Below are 16,734 nucleotides of genomic sequence, written 5' to 3' on the forward strand. Positions count from 1 at the left end.
TCAGTGTTCATTTTCCAGTCATTTTTTGTGAACATTGAAAGTGCAGTGTCTCCTGCTGGAGATACTACGTCTTAAAAACATTGTGAGCTAGGCCTATTGCTAGGTCTGGTAACAAAATGGAAATAAAAGGACCAAAGAGTTTGGAATTCTTCTCCCTCTTGGTAATGTTCAGCTATAAAGGCTGTGCAGACCTGCCCTAGTATTGTGCAGTCCTGGTGTATGACCGAGATTCTGACTGCTGGCTGCACAATTATAAATTCATTATTAACATCATCATAAAAATATGACGAATTTTGAATTTTTCTATCCATAGCTATTACCTGGGTGTTGGCAACTGGGATCTCCCAGACAGAAATAAAAACAAGGTGATACACCTGCTTCCTTGTGTGACCAGTTTTAGGGGAATGCATTTGTTCAAGCACTGCATCACCTAAAGGTGCAAAGTCAACTTGAGTGTAGAAGCAGTATGTTAGTCTGATGATGGGCTGAGGCCATAAGGCTCCTGAGATCGTAAGAGCTGGAGAGCTCTGGGCCAGCGTTCAAAGCTGCTGGAGTCCAGCAGGACTGCAGCGGATGAACGAGGGTGCTGGACACGAGCTGCCTCAGTGGCTGCACAAAATTGACTCATGATTCCAGACCTGATTTGCCCTCCAAAGGGGAATAACCATGGTCATGCAGTGATATGACTGAACTTGTAGGCCCTTTTTGGTCCGGACTGACTGACCCACAGAAGCCCAGCCTGAATGTCCCTGTACCTTCGGCACGGTTTTCTGTAAACAAAATGATCTACCTACAGATGACAGAGCGGGGACAACATATCAGAAGGCTGGATGGCTGTTTCATCTTAAAGGAACATAGCAGCAGGACTGCTGCTTTTTAAGAATTATGGACTTGAAATATCATAAATTGTTGTTAGATATAGATCACATGCAAAAATGTAGACGCATTGTCACTTTAACATTAGTTACTGACTCACTTACTTGAAATCAAGATGCCAGAAGACAAATAATGATTAAGAATCACTGGTCCCCAGTGAAGCAATAAACTTGCAAACATACCCTCTTTACAGACATGGACTTCCCACTCCACAAATTTGAAAGCACTGACTCAGGCTTTTACAGCAACTGTAAGGATACAAAGACTTCACTGGTTGCATATACAGCAGACATCGCAAGTTCTTTGCTCCTGCTTGAATGTCCGTAGTACCTTTACAGTGGAGAAAGATAGACTGTTTCCTGTGGGTCCCAGTACAGCAAAGAATACAAGTGCAAACTGAATTGCTTTGCAGAATGCAGGAACATTTAAACACATGGTTATCTCTAAGATGTGTAAAAGTGCTTTGCAGAGTGAGAATAGCAGCTATCAAAAAGTGTTTAATTCTGGCTCAGTAACAGTCAGTGTGCCACCAAAATTTTTAAAAGACTGTAATTTACTCTGTGTGTGCTTTTATAAATAGTTATAATGTCAACAGTTAAACAAATGCTATTCCCTATCTGTTTGTGATTTATTTATTTATTAATTTTTATCTTACCACTTATTTCATTCAGACAAAATAAGCAGGTTGGAGGATGGAATCTATAGCTTTATACTTACATCTATAAACAAAATAGTATTTGTTTTACATCTTAACACTAATCAGGCAACCTTTTTATGTACAAGAGTTCGAACAAGAATGTGTTCTATGTATTGGCCATATAGAAATCTATGGTGTTTCTGGCTAACTTTATTTTTCTAAAACAAAATATTTTAAAGCAAGTGTGAATAAATTCATAAACCTGAATGTTGAAATGTCATTTTCTTCCTATGTCCTTTGCTTTTAACAGTCATCTTTTTTCCATAAATACTGGTGTGGCGTTATGGTTTTAGAATAAACTGAGTGCCTAAACCTTAAAATAACCCTTATTTTTCTCTCATTCTTTCCTTTTTAAACTCTTAGTGTTTATCAAATAGTGGTTGAAGAAGAGCGCCCACGGAGAACCAAAAAGACAACTGAAATCCTGAAGTGCTACCCAGTGCCCATTCATTTCCAGAATGCCACCCTTTTGAATTCCCAGTACTACTTTGCTGCAGAGTTTCCAGCCAACGGTCTACAAGCTGCTCAGCCTTTTACTATTGGTGATAACAAAACGTACAGTGGTTACTGGAACACTCCTCTTCTTCCTCATAAAAGCTACAGCATCTATTTTCAAGCTGCTAGCAGAGCCAATGGGGTAAGCTTTATGACAGGTGTGGTTTTATACGGTGTTAGTAGGTAAATAGATGATTGGCACCAACTAGTGAGATGCCCAATTCAGTTGCTAATGAGAAAATGAAGTAACCATGAAATTTAACACATTGAGTTTGAAAAATACCAGTTTTCCTAACACAGTATCGCTTAATGATTAAAGGTTACAACAAAGAGGAGGAGAAAACACCACATTTTCTCAATAGACAGTAGGCAAAGTAACACATTACCATTCTGCCTTATTATTGTCTAAAAGCTGCCCAGTGAGTCTGTTTGACTAGCTTTTTTATTTCTTTCTTTTTGTTTTTGTTTTCTTGCTTTGAAAAGGAAAGTGTGGTTCTTTTCGTTAAGTGTCAGCCAAACTTGATTTTGGATTTCAGCACATCTGTCTTGGTCTGTCCAATCCCATTACCTTAGTTTATAACAGCTTGAACTCCCATTTTCTCATTTGCTTGTCTTGACTGAATTAGAACCCAACTCTTTTTCCTCCTTCTGCAAACAGTAAAAGAAAAATAAGTAGATGGAACTGAAATGAAAAGTGTATAAAAAGGCCTTTGCACATCATGTTTCAATGGGCTAATTCTTCCTGGAATTGTTTTTCATTTCCTGGACAGACCTACCCAGAGCCCTTCAGTTCTTGATAAGCTTTGGCTGTCCGCACTGACAGCCTGGAAATGTTTTCTGCCAGATACCATAATGATTCCTCTTTCACAGTGCACTGACAGTGCAGAAATGTGAAACACCATTGATTATTTTTCTTTCTTAAATTGTCTAGCATGATGCTTAGAACTATACTTATCTGTAAGAAAAAGAAAAATCTCTCAAGGTCATTAAGTTGCCAAAGGAAAAACATTGAATACTTTCCTGTGTTCTTGTGAATATCTTTCACATATTTTCTACTTTTGGAGGAATGTTAAGAGAAATGTTTATATTAGAAACCCAAGCAGATTAGGTTTTGTTTGTCCAACCTGTGAAAACACATTGGAGTTCCTTAGGAAGTGGTTAAATATGTAATGAAGCACATTAAATGAACACTTTCATCACATTTTATCAATACTTTTAAGAACAGAATCATAGATGACTTTCTTTGTTTAGAAACACAAGATGTGACCTTTTTCCTCTTTATTTGACACAGGAAACCAAAATTGACTGCGTCAGGGTAGCCACAAAAGGTATGTTCATATTGTGTCGTGTTCTGTTATTCAGGCTGTTGACCTTTCCTTCACATGGTCTTTATAAACTTCCAGAAATGTTTATATTACTAGAAGGCATCACTAAACCTGTCACAGAATTTTAAATGATTCATTTGCATCTCTAGCTGAGATTTAGGAAGTTTGTTTGTTTGTTTGTTTTTAATAATAAATTTATTATTCATTATTAGTTGTCTACTTGAACACTTTTTCTTTTTAAGTATATTCTGTGGGTTTTTATATGATCTCACAATAAATATTTTGGACATTTTTATATACAGTAGAACTGCAAAATTGCCAGTTGCAGAGTGCATACTGGCTGTTCATATATCAGTAATGAAAAATTACACTTACTCATAAGTAATTATCTTAATTGCTTTATAAAAGAAAAGTGGAGGAATCAAGCTCTTCATTTTCATGGTACAAATCAGCTCTATTTATTGGAATGTCAGCACATCATACTACCATTTGTGAGACAAGTTTGTATAATTGAGACAGCATGAGTTCCAGGTCTGATCCCCAGACAGGAAAGATAAAGCGTACTGCTGATATATTTTACTTTCAAGGCTAGGATTTGTCTGTGATTGTCTTAGTAGTCTCAGCTTTTTAGCACCTATAGCAAGTGACAACTTCAAGGCCTAAAAAAGAAACGATAGGATAGTATGATTATTTGGAGATTATAGTAGAGGAAAAGGAAGGGAAATACTGCTGTGAACAGAAAGAGTTAATACTACCTTGCAGTTTGGGCACCTGGTAAGAGTATGAAACAAAAATTTCTTCAGCTCTATACCACTCTTCCTTTTGGAAGATCATGCATGTCTCATAGTGACTGTCTTTAACATAACTGATCCTGTCATTGACCCATTAGATGTAGACTTCACAATTCAGCCACCACCACTATATCTACGTAGGATAGATGAGAGTCTCATTTCTTAAAAGGAACTGAAATGTCAGCATATAGTTGTCTCTGTTGAAAGGCTGGCCATCCCTTATGTAACAAATACAATTTTTATGTCTATTTGAACTGTTTTATATTTTTTTCAAAGTGAAGGAAATAATAGTTTTATTTCTATGTTACTAACTCACTGCTTATTGTAGCAAACTTTCAGTATCTTCACTAAAAAACAATACAATGTAGATTGATTTCAAGTCAAAATTAAATCCTGTGTTGTTTTCTGGAAGCATCAGTGATGCCAGCAGTGGATTACATTACCTCACAAATCATAATAGGTGATTAGAATAATAAGTTTTAAATTATTTGAAGATTTGTATTCTTAACCACTAATGGATGTTCAACCATTTCAATTACTTGACTGACTGAAAAATCTTGCTCTCTCATTTGAGAAGTGAGGATAGCTTTATGGATTGAAATAGCTTCCATAGCAACAAGCTACTTTCGGGTAACCTGCTTGGTGAAGGAGATGTGAAAAATGCAGCTTTTATTTGAGACAAATCTCCATACATTTCTGTTTTGAAAGCACATTTCAGACTTCCTCATAATACCTTTGTGAAGCCTGTAAAATAATGTGAGGGGTAATTGTGAGGACTTTGAAACAAGAGGTGTCCTAGATGGCATTTATTGTCCTTGGTGCAAAACTTTCTTGAGGGGCTTCTTTGAAGCACTGATTACTGTGCTTATAAACTTAATAACTCTGTTATATTTTTAAACTATATTATTTTTTCAAATAAAATGGAGATCATGACATATTTTAATAAGATGGTATTAATCACACCTATATGTACAGATTTTTTTCCCCTTTAGGTCTAACAGAGATACTTAAGAGAAAGGAGACTGCCATGCCCTCTTTGGACTTCTCACACAAGGGCTAGAAAAAAATAGCAAAAATGGCTCATGTCTGTAGGTCACAGGTTGCTCCAGCTGCAGTTAGGAAAGGCAGAATTGCACTGTCCCATTCACTCCATCCCCGCCTATCTGCTAAGGCACCTGAATAAACAGTGCAGAAAAGATCTAAGCCCCCTACCACCACCACCACCGCTACTATTAAATAGCTAATACAACGTACACAGCGCCCTTACCCCAGGATGCAAAGGCTACTCTGACCACAATGCCTGACCTCTTAGCGATAAGCAGTTTTCCAGTGTGTTTTGCAACTACGGTATAGATATTAGACAGTAAGCTACTTAAGCTGTATTAGATGCTCATTGTGTTGATCTATGTATTACAGTGCTTTGTACAGATAAGGTTGCAAACGCTCTCCATTACAACATCTAGTTTTTGTGTACAAGTAACATTTCTGAAATGTTTGTATTTTGGGTTTTGTTATCCTTGACAGTTGAAGTTTAGTGGTTTTTAAAGCTAAGAGGAAGTGCTTTAGGCCATTCATCACATATAAAACTGACACAATCTTTTTTTAAATTAAGATCTGATCCTGAAAATAATTATAAGCTTGAGTAGGCCACTGAAGTTAGTAGAGGTGCTCCAGACTGTAATACAGTATGTGGGAAACCATATGCTTTAAGACTCTCATCAGTTCAATTATGTACCTAATTTTGAGCACATAGAGTAATCTCACCGAGTACATTGGAACTATTCTGTCTTAAGCAGAAATATAAGGATGTTACTGGATGAAGGCCTGTGCCATAAAATATACCTTGTAAAACAGACAAACGTGCCAGTGCAGCCAACTGTCCAGTTGTTTCTTGATTCCAGGAGCACAGAGAGCTTCTGCAGTCCCCTTCCCCCCGAGTCTGAGGGTTGCACCAAGCACATCAGCAACCCTTCCCAAGATCCAGATGGTCCGAGGCAACCTCCAAGCTGCTCTACTGAGCCAACTGATCTTGGCCCAAGCCAGCTCGTAGTCCATGTTAAGGGCATGTGGTTAGCTAGTTTGAAGTCTGCGCACAGGACCAACAGAGGGGATTCAGAACCTGACATGAGCATAGCTGCATCACTTACAAACTCTTTTTCCTTCAGTTACCCCAATTCCAGATTATCTAAAAGTTATTGATGCCCCTGAAACTTTGTTGAGATCATTGGAAACCTGCTTTGTCACTGAGCTTTTCAATGTTCAATCCATGGTCCACTGTATGCTTTTCAATTTTTTTTTAAATAAAAATAAAACAGTAAGTGTAATGTAAAGATGCAGAGTGCTCTTGCCCCAGATGCAGCAGAGCCCTTTGGTAGGCTCTTCACTTTCCATTCCAGTTGAAGTCAACAGGATAATGCATGCGCTTACTCCTAAACATGTGCTCAACTGGTGCACATGAAGCTGTGTTGTTGGATCAGAGCCAAAGTGCACAGGCTAGCGTATGGTCGTATCGACAGGCTTCTTGTTAGAAAAGCACAGCCTACCTCTAGTGGGTCGAATGCATGTGCAGAGTCTGTAGCTGGATAATACTTTATAATTCCATCAGGTACATTTTAAGCATCCTCAATTTGAAAACATTTAAAAAATGCTCTTGTTTTATGACCATTACATCTTTACAAATAAAACTTCTATTACATATGACTTTTTAGAGATCATATAAAAATCTTGTTTGCAATGATTGTAATTGTAATTTAGGATCAGAAATTTGGCGGTTGGTATACCTGAAAGATCTGGTCCTGCTTCTGCAGAAGTCAAAGGGAACCTCTGCCACTGACTCTACTAGGAGAGGGATCAGACACCATATTCATATGGTGCAGAGTTTTCTGATCTTAGTTTTCTGTAGAGGAAGGCTTCTAGGATCTCTGTGAGTATTTGGTGTATGTACAAATGTGAAGAATGCAGGGTTTCCACTCTCATTCCTTGTGACAAGATAAACAAACAAACAAACAGGGAGAGATTTTCATACCAGAGGTAATAAAGATTGTTGTATTTTGCTTGAAATATGGCTTTCATATACCTACTCTTTCTTCAAGCTAAATGACTGTAAAATCTCAGCAGGCATAGTTGAAAACATCCCAAAACCCCTCTAAGTATATTGCTATCAACTTCGTGGTACTTTGTGATTTATATTAAGACTATATTTCCTGATATGACTTACAACACTGGATAGAGACAACTTGGTTATCTCCTAGGATCCCGGCTCTCAAGAGGGAGACATTATTGTTCTAATTTTGCAATATTGGGAGGCTTTCATTAATTATGAGAGAGAAAAGAATATTACAGTATTTTAAATCCAATAGCAACAGTACTCTAACAGCTACCATCAACACTGCATTTCAGTGTTGCAGAGGGATATTTCAAAATATTATGCAGCAGCAGTTTTGAGTTTAATTGTCTGCAGATGGTAGATGATCTATTTTCCTTACTCATTGCTACATTTCTAATAGCACCCAGGCTGTTCTATGTAAATTAGTGATCTTTCTTATAATCTCGTCCTTAATTTTCCAATATTTTTTCTTTGCATCATTCTCCAGCTGCATCATGTTGGATCTGACCTTTTAATTTTTTTATATTCCTTAATATGTATGTATCATAGTATGTTTAACCATTTAGAGACCAATCACAGAACTGCTAGCGAACAAAGAAATATGAGCTTTCATTAATGTGAGCTATGGTAATAGTTATCTTTACCAGTCAGTGATTGTTACAGCTCTGATTGATAGAAAAATTAGAATACTGCATGCACACAGACAATTCAGGCTCTTTGGCTTTCTTCTTGGTAGGAGAATATGAACTTAGTTAAAACTCGTACCTCAAGCAGTTACCTACATACATAACTCAAAGAATATTAACGGTCACTGGTCATGTTTTGTACGCTGAAAAAGTTAAGTATATGTGCAGTGTTTGCATTTTCAAATCAAAGACCTAAATAGGTACAAGAAAAATGTATCTTAGCTAGTTCAAGAATATTCTGCATAGAGATTATATTCAAGCGAAATAAAGGAAAAATGTACTATGATGAAATAAGAAAATGAAAAGTGAAATTAGTATGAGTTACCCAGAGAAATTAAGGTTAGAGAATATGAATAAGCAGCTAACTTTCACTTAGGAAGCCCAGTGCTATGGGCAGAGCTAAACTGTCTCCAGTTTCCTCAAATCACTATATGCAAATAATGTGCTTTGATTCCTCTTGCTGAATGAAAGTCACATACAAAAGCTCATTAATATCACAGAATAACCAAACTAACAACTGAAGACGAAAAGGAACTTGTGGGGTTTTTTTTCTTTTTTTATTTGTAAGAAGTTCAGACAATAAACTAATGATCAAGGTTCTTCTTGCTGGCCTAGCTTCAGTCTGGCTTTTTTTTCCCTCATGCATGCTGACCTGGAAATCTTCCTTTGCCTTAGCTGCGATAATCGTGACTCAGCTTACAACACCATACATTCGCATCGCCCCTGCTGCAGGCGACGACCAACTAACAGGTCAGATGTTCAAGTATAGACAAGTCATCATGCCCATTTCTGTCTCATTTTCTTTGGCTCTTTTTCCCTCATGGTTTCTTCATTCTCTGCTCATAGAGAGTTTTCTATGTTAAAAGTTTCTTTTTGTTTATAAGTTTTTCTTCAGCTCCATTAAATTAAATTGTGTGCTTGGCACCAAAACTTCAGCACACATCCATGTATGTACAACTCCGCTGCATGTCTCCATTGTGTATGTGATCTGTGGAATGTTCCTTCAAGCCTAATGTTGTGAAGAGACCTGGCTTTGCTTCATTTGTAAATTCAGTCAGGGTTTGAATATAAATATATATGTGTGTGTACCTGTTTATTTTTTTCTATGTTATTAGACCAAGACACTAGGATATCTAGATAATTTATTTTAGGCTCAAGAGTTGCGTGTGTAAGTTAGAGTAAAAATCTTGTACTAATGGATTTTTTTACTGCAGAATGTTGGGAAGATCATATTTTCTAGCAGCATTTCAATATGTATAAAATTAAAATAAAGAAATAATACTGATTCCCTTGTAATTATATCAGATATGGGTTCTAGACTTAAAATAAAATGACCTAGGAAGTGACACTTGAACAAAACTGTAAGGTTTTTAAATTTAACTATCAAAATAAATTCAGTACACAAGTGAGACAATGATTAGACTGAGGATTGCTTGAGGTCTAGTTCAAAATGTAGCAGAAAATCTTTATGAACTTGGGGAAATGATTCATTTTGCCAGAAAATAAACTTGTTCATAAATCTTTAAGGGATTTGGAAATCTTTTTATTTTCAAATAGAAGAAAAGTGCATTAAATTCTCTGGAACCTGAGGTGAGTTTGTTGGAATATGTAATGGGGGAAGTTAGACCTAGTCCCACCAGCATTTAGCATGTGATAAAATCACCTTTATCAAGAATACAGGCATAGTTACTTGGAAAGCATCTAAATGCTGCTACCATGGTGTCTAAGGGGCAAGGAGGAGTTCTGATGCTTAACATCTGCATAGTGCTATAGTCAATAAGGGACAGTTAAGTTATTCAGCTTAAGATAAGAGGATTAGTGACTTGTCTGCTATAGCTTTTTACACTGTGGTATGTGTAGTAAAAACAAAGTTGAGTGATATATAATGCCCAAGTTACCACATCAATCAAGGCAAAATTGTTGCATGTATATTTGTATTATGTAATAACATAAGAACTAACCAAAATAATGTATTTAGACGATGCTAGGAAGCACTAGCTTGTTCTTGTTACTGCTTTGGCAAAAGGCCTGTCTGCATACATTTCTTTAGCTCAATTATTTTTTACTTCAGAACACATGTAAAACTTTGAAGAGACAAACAGCATCTCTTCCATATCCTTGAACTTCAACAAGTTCTGATTTCGTTATCACAGGATTCAAATAAGCTTATCTGTTTTTCCATTTGGAGTACTAAATATTTTTCTTCTCTTTCTTTTGTCTTATTTTTTATTTATTTTAATGCAAAACTTGGTAGCTGTAGGAACTCATGCAGATATGCCTCCTATGCAAAAGGGAGATGACTATAGTAGTTAACAGTGAGAGGACAGAGATACAGTGTAGTGACAGGTGGCTGAGAATTTATTTGGTTGCTTTGTCACTGGCGGCTCATAGCATTGGCACCCTTTACTTGTCTGTCAGATCTATGATTTTTATTTCCTTTTTTTTTTTAAGTTCGGTTATAACAGAAACTAATTTGTGTAATGAAAGAGAAGGTACCAAGTGATAACAGCAAACAACATTCATGGCTATCTAATATGTGAAATATATTAGAAACTCTCTGAATTCCCTTCCTCATTTTTTTAACCTCTTTTAATGCTAGAAAGACTGTGTGATCAAGAGGGAGGAAGCATCTTCCTCAGGAGCCTTGAATACCTTCCTGCTCAGTTGCCACAATTGTAATAGGGAGTGAAGAAATCTTTCAGCCAGCCTGCCTGTTGGGTCCCATGGCAGCAACAGGAATTGAAGATTTTTTACAGAGACATACTGCTTAGGAGGGCCTTAGGCACTCATTCCCACCTCAGGGTAGTAAGGCAATAATGGTATCTGCTGCGTCCATGAGGAACCCAGAGATTTTCTTCAAGGAGATTGACAGGAGCTGACTGGACATGAGGGAACAGGGAATGATGCACATTATCCCTACACTTTTCTCCTACAGATACCCAGACTGTGGAAAGAATATAAATGTAAAAGGACTCCTTTATGTGGAAATCGTAGGGCTGTTGCCAACTGCAGTTACTGCAGGGCTTACAGCTGTTACTGTTAAGTAAAGCTACAGAGAATTTCCTGTTTAATTCTGTTTAATGCCTTTTCCTCACTTCTTTCCTCAGCACCAAAGTATTCAGATCTGAGACCAAGAAATGATTTCTGTCTTTTAGCACTTGAGATACATAATTAGAGGTGAGGAGGGCAGGGTTGGGATTTTCTTATTTTCTGGTGCAAAGTTGAGGGAAATTGCTGCTTGCGTTATGAAAATTTAAAATCTTGGCCACATTCCTAAATATTATAAATGCTTTGGAAAGGTCTTACTCTTCAAGAAAATTGTGATAGGACAGCTCAGCTTTCGAGCTAATGCTGCTCCCAGTCAGTTCCCCCACCCTCATCATCAACTCAGCCTGGTCCTTACTGGTGCAGTTTCTAAACCATGCAGTATTAGTTCCACTTTGTCCTTCTTTTCTCCCTCTTTCTCGTATAAGAATAAGGTGACTTCCAGCTCTAGGATTAGCTGCTATTCCCCTTAAATATCTTGACAGCCACTCAATATTCCTTTGGAGCCTCTGGCAAGGAGAAGTTTTCCTTCCAGTTGCAGTTAAAGGCATATGACGTAAGTTATAGTACAATATTACATGCTGCAAAGGCAACCATACAATTTTGATTCTTACAAGCCAAAATAAGCAAATAAATCTTGTCAATATTAGTGAATACATTATTATCACTGATTCAATAGCATAGTAACTGAGGAACTCAGATTTGGGGGTTTGTATTTAGTTTTCAGTGTTAACCTTGCAAAAATTAACTAACTTAAAATCCACTTAATTGACCCATATTCTCCAACAGATAGGGATCATATCTAAATATCTAACATATGTCAGCCAGAAATAAAGACTCTGTATACATGAAGCACACTGTCAGATCCTCATGATATCATCTCCATGTTTACATAAATACAATTTTACCATATGATTGAAATCATTTAGACGATTAGCAAAAAAGTTATCACTTATATAATAGGAGTGACTGAATGATCTTGGCTTTAAAGTAGAATAACAAATCCAAGTTTTTGAGAAATCCTGAAAGTATTTGCAGTTTGCTTCACTATTTTGTAAGAGACACTTCATGTAATAGTTTTAAATTGGCTATATTTGGTATTCACTTGGCCCTCATCTATTTTGTTCTGTCTGCATTCTGATAAAATAGCATGCTTGGAATTATGATTAGGATGTTCATTCTTTCAGGCATTTTCTTAATTGTTGAAATATGTCTGAGCTACTTATATTTAAATTAAAATATTTCCATTTGTAATTTAGTGGAACGGCCAGTTCTTCCCTAGATATTATTAAGACTGATTTCCATAAAACACCCTTTTTACTGCCCGCTGTTAATTACACATGCAGCTGGAAGTGTGAGTTCTATATCGTACAGTCTCCATAGATGAAATACTTGGTACAATTCAGATACAACAGGATATGTCAGAAGTTTTGTAGAGTAGCTGCTACTTAAGAATTGAGAAGAATTTTTTAAAAAGGGAGTGACGCTCTTAAGCTCAAATGATTTTTACCCTACATACCTTAAGGTCTAGATGAACAGCATATTTTATAACCACGTTAAAAGCAGACATAAAAATAATCCCAATTCATTTCTCCTCCCTTATGAAGTTATCAGCATAATAAAATATACAGATATCTTCAGATGTGAAATTCAGTGTGAGATTTATTGCAGTAGTCTCGGTCAGATTCTGTTCTCAGCCATTCCACTGTAAAAGTAAAAAAATTCAATTGAAATCATTGCTTAAATTGCAGCCTCATTAAAATTTTTTAGTGTCAAGGGATTTACTCTAGGTTCATGCTGCATTACTGACAACATAGTTTGTTTATTAACACAAAAAATAGCAGCATGAATTTGAGAAGGACTACTTTCCTATTTATCTAGTTTGTTGGATGGAACTGGATTATTTCTTTTCCAGTGTTTGTGGCCTCTCCTGTACGACATAATGCATTTGAGGTGTAGCAACAAGGGCTGGACAGACATTCACATTCATTTTCCTGCATCCTGACCCACTGACTTAGATGTATTCTGACATGATGGAACTTGAAGAGCTGTTTGGGTAACTGAGAATCCATGATTTCCTAGTTGACACTACAGCTCTGTCTGTAGTAACAAAACTATGTGCATATATTAATGTGGGATGAGTACAGCATTTTAGGAGTTTATTCATCTCTTAATGCTTCTGAACAGCCCCCCTTTACATCAGTGGCAGTTATGCATAATCATCAAGGGGAGAGCGAACAACTATATGATGTAATGTCAAAGCCATCTTACATTGCTATTGCAAGGCCAAGTGACAAGGAAAGCAGAGCGAGAATGGATTGGACTCTCCAAAGTGAAATTCTGAGCCTGTTCTTACATTGTGGCCCCAACATTTGTTGTGCTGGTTGTTCAAGGATTCCCATCCTCCCTGTTCAGCTGGGCAGAATGTAAAGCACAGGGAAATCTTTCCACTTTCTGCAACACCAGCTGAATGCATTTTAATGGGCTGGAGTGTCACTCGTGATTTATTGCCCTTTTTTGTTCTTTTATGTGTTATATTTGTCATTTTTGCAATGGCAGTTTCATCTATAGAACAGCATAGTTACAAGAAAATGTTAAGAGGATATAGGAGTGCCACGGGAGCTACTGTTTCCTTTTCTCCTTTTTTTTTTTTTTTTAGTACATTACAGAGTCAAATGTCAGGTTTTCTTTTTTAAAACAGTGCAGCCAAAGCATCTAGTATTTTAAACATAAATAAATTTTCCACAGAGCACCTGAACAAAAGAGCTAAAGTTAAACAATTATACAGAGAGGGCCTAATAGTAATGCTGATAACCATTCACAAATGCTGAAATAACCAACCCAAAATATAAATACAAATGCTCTGGAGCTGTAGACAGTACAGCATCTGAACTAGTTAGAAGTGAGTTAACAATGTGATTCTATCAGTGGTATTAAGTACTCTACTTCATGTTTTACAGTAGTAAGAATTCCTGCAAGGTTTTCTGAAAATAAATTGGCAGCCTTTGTTTTGCACATGTTCTAGTCATTACAGAATACCCAGAGGCCCCAGTCAAGGATTCAGGACCTCCTCCCAGTCAGCTGCTGTTACTTCGAACAGGTTGGGGACAGCAGGGTCTTGGCCGCTCTGCTGCGTAATTAGGGGCATCAGGAAGGGAAATTGCAGCAGGCCATGGCAGCAGTTGTGGTGAGGCAGTAGATGCGTGTGGCTGGCCGAGGTGCTGGGAATCTTTGGACACCCTGTCACAGTGCACCCAGAGCCAGTGATGCTGCACACCTGGGTTGGGAACAGCTGGAGAAGGTCCCATGACCTAGAGGAAGCATTAATCGTTCCTAATCCTTTAGGAAGGACTAAGTAGCCTAGTGAGTTAGGTTTTGCACTGTGGAGATCAGAGTTCATTTTTTATTCAGAAGAGTCAAAAAGCTGGGTGCCACCAAGTTAAGTCAGTGGTCACAGGAGCTGTGTTGCATCCCTCAAGCACACAACTAACTGATTTGGAAATTAGAGCGATCTAGTCATAGCTGAGAGAAGAATATGATCCGAAGTGTCGAGTATTTCATTAGTGAAGAGACTGAAACAAAATTTAGCTTCAGCCACTAAAGATGTCTGTTTTGTTCACCCTAACTTGAAAAATAATCCATTTGCTCAGCAATTTGTCATCTTAATATAAGGATATCCACGAGGCCGTTCAGGGTTGGTTTGGTTTGGGTGGGTTTTTTGGCTGTGTTTTCCAAATGTCATTATGGAGATTGGAAGCATAAAAACCAATCATAAAAATGAAAACATGAATGAATGACCAGGGTAAACACTAATAAATTTGAGGAATCTCTGCCATCTGTGTGGCACAGATAAGTATCACGTCTCATCCAAAATATTTCAACTTCAGCAATCTGTAGAGAAGCAGAAAAGGCAAACAAAACAAGAAGATCAATAATTAATATTTTAGAGAATGGTTCTGTATTGTATACAAAAGAAATGAAGTCTGTTACTTCATTTCTATATAAAAAATGATGCCTCTGATTGTTACGTTCAAAGCTGAACATGTTTTGCAGGTACCACAATGAAAAATTAAAGAGAGACAAGGGAAGAGTCAGAAATTCAGAGACATAATTGGTATCTAAAAAAAAGTATGAGTTCCATTGTTTCCCATCTGTAGTTATTGATTGCATTCATAAAATGCTAAGCAATTAGAATTTTAATTTGAAAGAAAACATGGGACCTGTTTTGGGTAAAATAACCTGTTCTTCTGAGGTACTGAAAATCTGGTGTTTGCTTCACTAGGGATTTTAATAAACGTGTAATGCAATATTACATGGATTACATCTATATGAATATGGAAACTAACGTAACAGTGTGCTAAGAGCACTATAGCATGGAACAGAGTAATATCATTGGCTTAAATCAAGAGACACAGGACTTTAGGCAAAATAATGTTTCAGCAATTCACTCAGTTTCTAGATTCCATGAAATAACTGAAATTTTAATAAATATATATGCTACATTTGTCTGCTTGGAGTAATATCTGAACACTTTGCAAGCCATGAGTATAATTGCTCACTGGATTTCCATACCTCCTTCTCCAGACATTATACTGAAAATGTCCTTCTCTGCAGTAATGGAAGTTAGACTTTAAGCACGGATGACTCTAGAACCCAGTGAGAGGCATTCAGATATGTGTGTGTACTTTCAAGTGTTTATTTTACCAAAACTATGAACTTTCTTATCCTTTTCCTAGTGGTTATTGCTGACCACTAGAAAGTTTCTGTGTAAATAGAAAATTCCTGTGCAAATGAAAGGCTGAGTCATAGTTTTGTGTAAAAGCATGTGGAAGTTGCTGTCTCACATGGTTTTAAGCTAAGATCCGGGGAAATACAGGAGTTCTACATTCTGTTTCATCTTTTGAGTTCAGCACTGAAACTCAAGGGGAAACAGAGGAAAAAGTGCAAGTCTTCTTGGGTCTGACCAAACAAAGTATTCATGAAACCTTTTTGAAGCAAAATGGTCATATTTTGCATGTTGCAGTATGCCATCATTGAATTAGACAGCTTCTGTTTATGAGTAAATATGTCGATAATTAAAAGTGATATGAAAAAAACTGAAGAGCAAAATGACTTTTTAAGTCATTCTTAATCAAATGTGACAGTTTTGAGATTTTCCTTTAACCCTTACAAACTGCAGGAAATATATGAAAAATGAAATGCAAATCAGTGATAATCAGTTATGCATTCAGAAGAGGCCTAGTCTATTCTTGTCCCTGTATAGATTCTTCATTCATCTAACATTGCCTCAGTTGGGACAATTTTTTTATGGGCAGTACTGTAAATGTTTTTGAAATGTGAACAAAAGCAGTACTGGCCCTGTATTGGCATAAAGACAGATTTAAAATTCTGTGGAATTATTCTGCCTTTCTTGTGCTGCTTCTCATTTCCAGTTCTTCTAACCAACCTTCCTGTCCCAAAACAGTGTTTTTTAAATACATTTTATGATAGGAGGGGTTGTCTTTCATTCTGTTTTTTATAAGTTTATCATAAATACATTTTTACCTTTCCGTATGTATCATCACATATATGCTTTCATTTTTCTTTGAGTAGAGTGAACTACATTATGCTTTCCTCCAAGGAAACAGGTAGGTGGTGAGTAATGATAAGTAAATTCTTAGAGAGTGACCGTTTTTGTAAGGTTCCCAAAGAACCCTTCATAAGGGATACAATG

The 16,734-nt window shown here is 36.8% G+C and overlaps 1 protein-coding gene across 6 annotated transcripts in view; it reads left to right on the top strand.

The window, feature by feature from the left end:
• The window catches only part of PTPRM (protein tyrosine phosphatase receptor type M), a 504,474-nt gene that overhangs the window by 313,137 nt on the left and 174,603 nt on the right, over positions 1–16,734 (top strand). For 3 of the 6 annotated variants that reach the window (XM_067290684.1, XM_067290685.1, XM_067290688.1), the window contains exons 12-14: positions 1,937–2,210; positions 3,360–3,396; positions 8,652–8,726. In XM_067290684.1, coding sequence (XP_067146785.1) covers positions 1,937–2,210; positions 3,360–3,396; positions 8,652–8,726 — 386 coding nt within the window. The remainder of the gene's footprint in view (positions 1–1,936; positions 2,211–3,359; positions 3,397–8,651; positions 8,727–16,734) is intronic. The other 3 variants (XM_067290686.1, XM_067290687.1, XM_067290689.1) reach the window with 1 other exon arrangement.

Source organism: Apteryx mantelli, chromosome 2 (genome assembly GCF_036417845.1).
Source record: "Apteryx mantelli isolate bAptMan1 chromosome 2, bAptMan1.hap1, whole genome shotgun sequence".
Lineage (NCBI taxonomy): Eukaryota > Metazoa > Chordata > Aves > Apterygiformes > Apterygidae > Apteryx > Apteryx mantelli.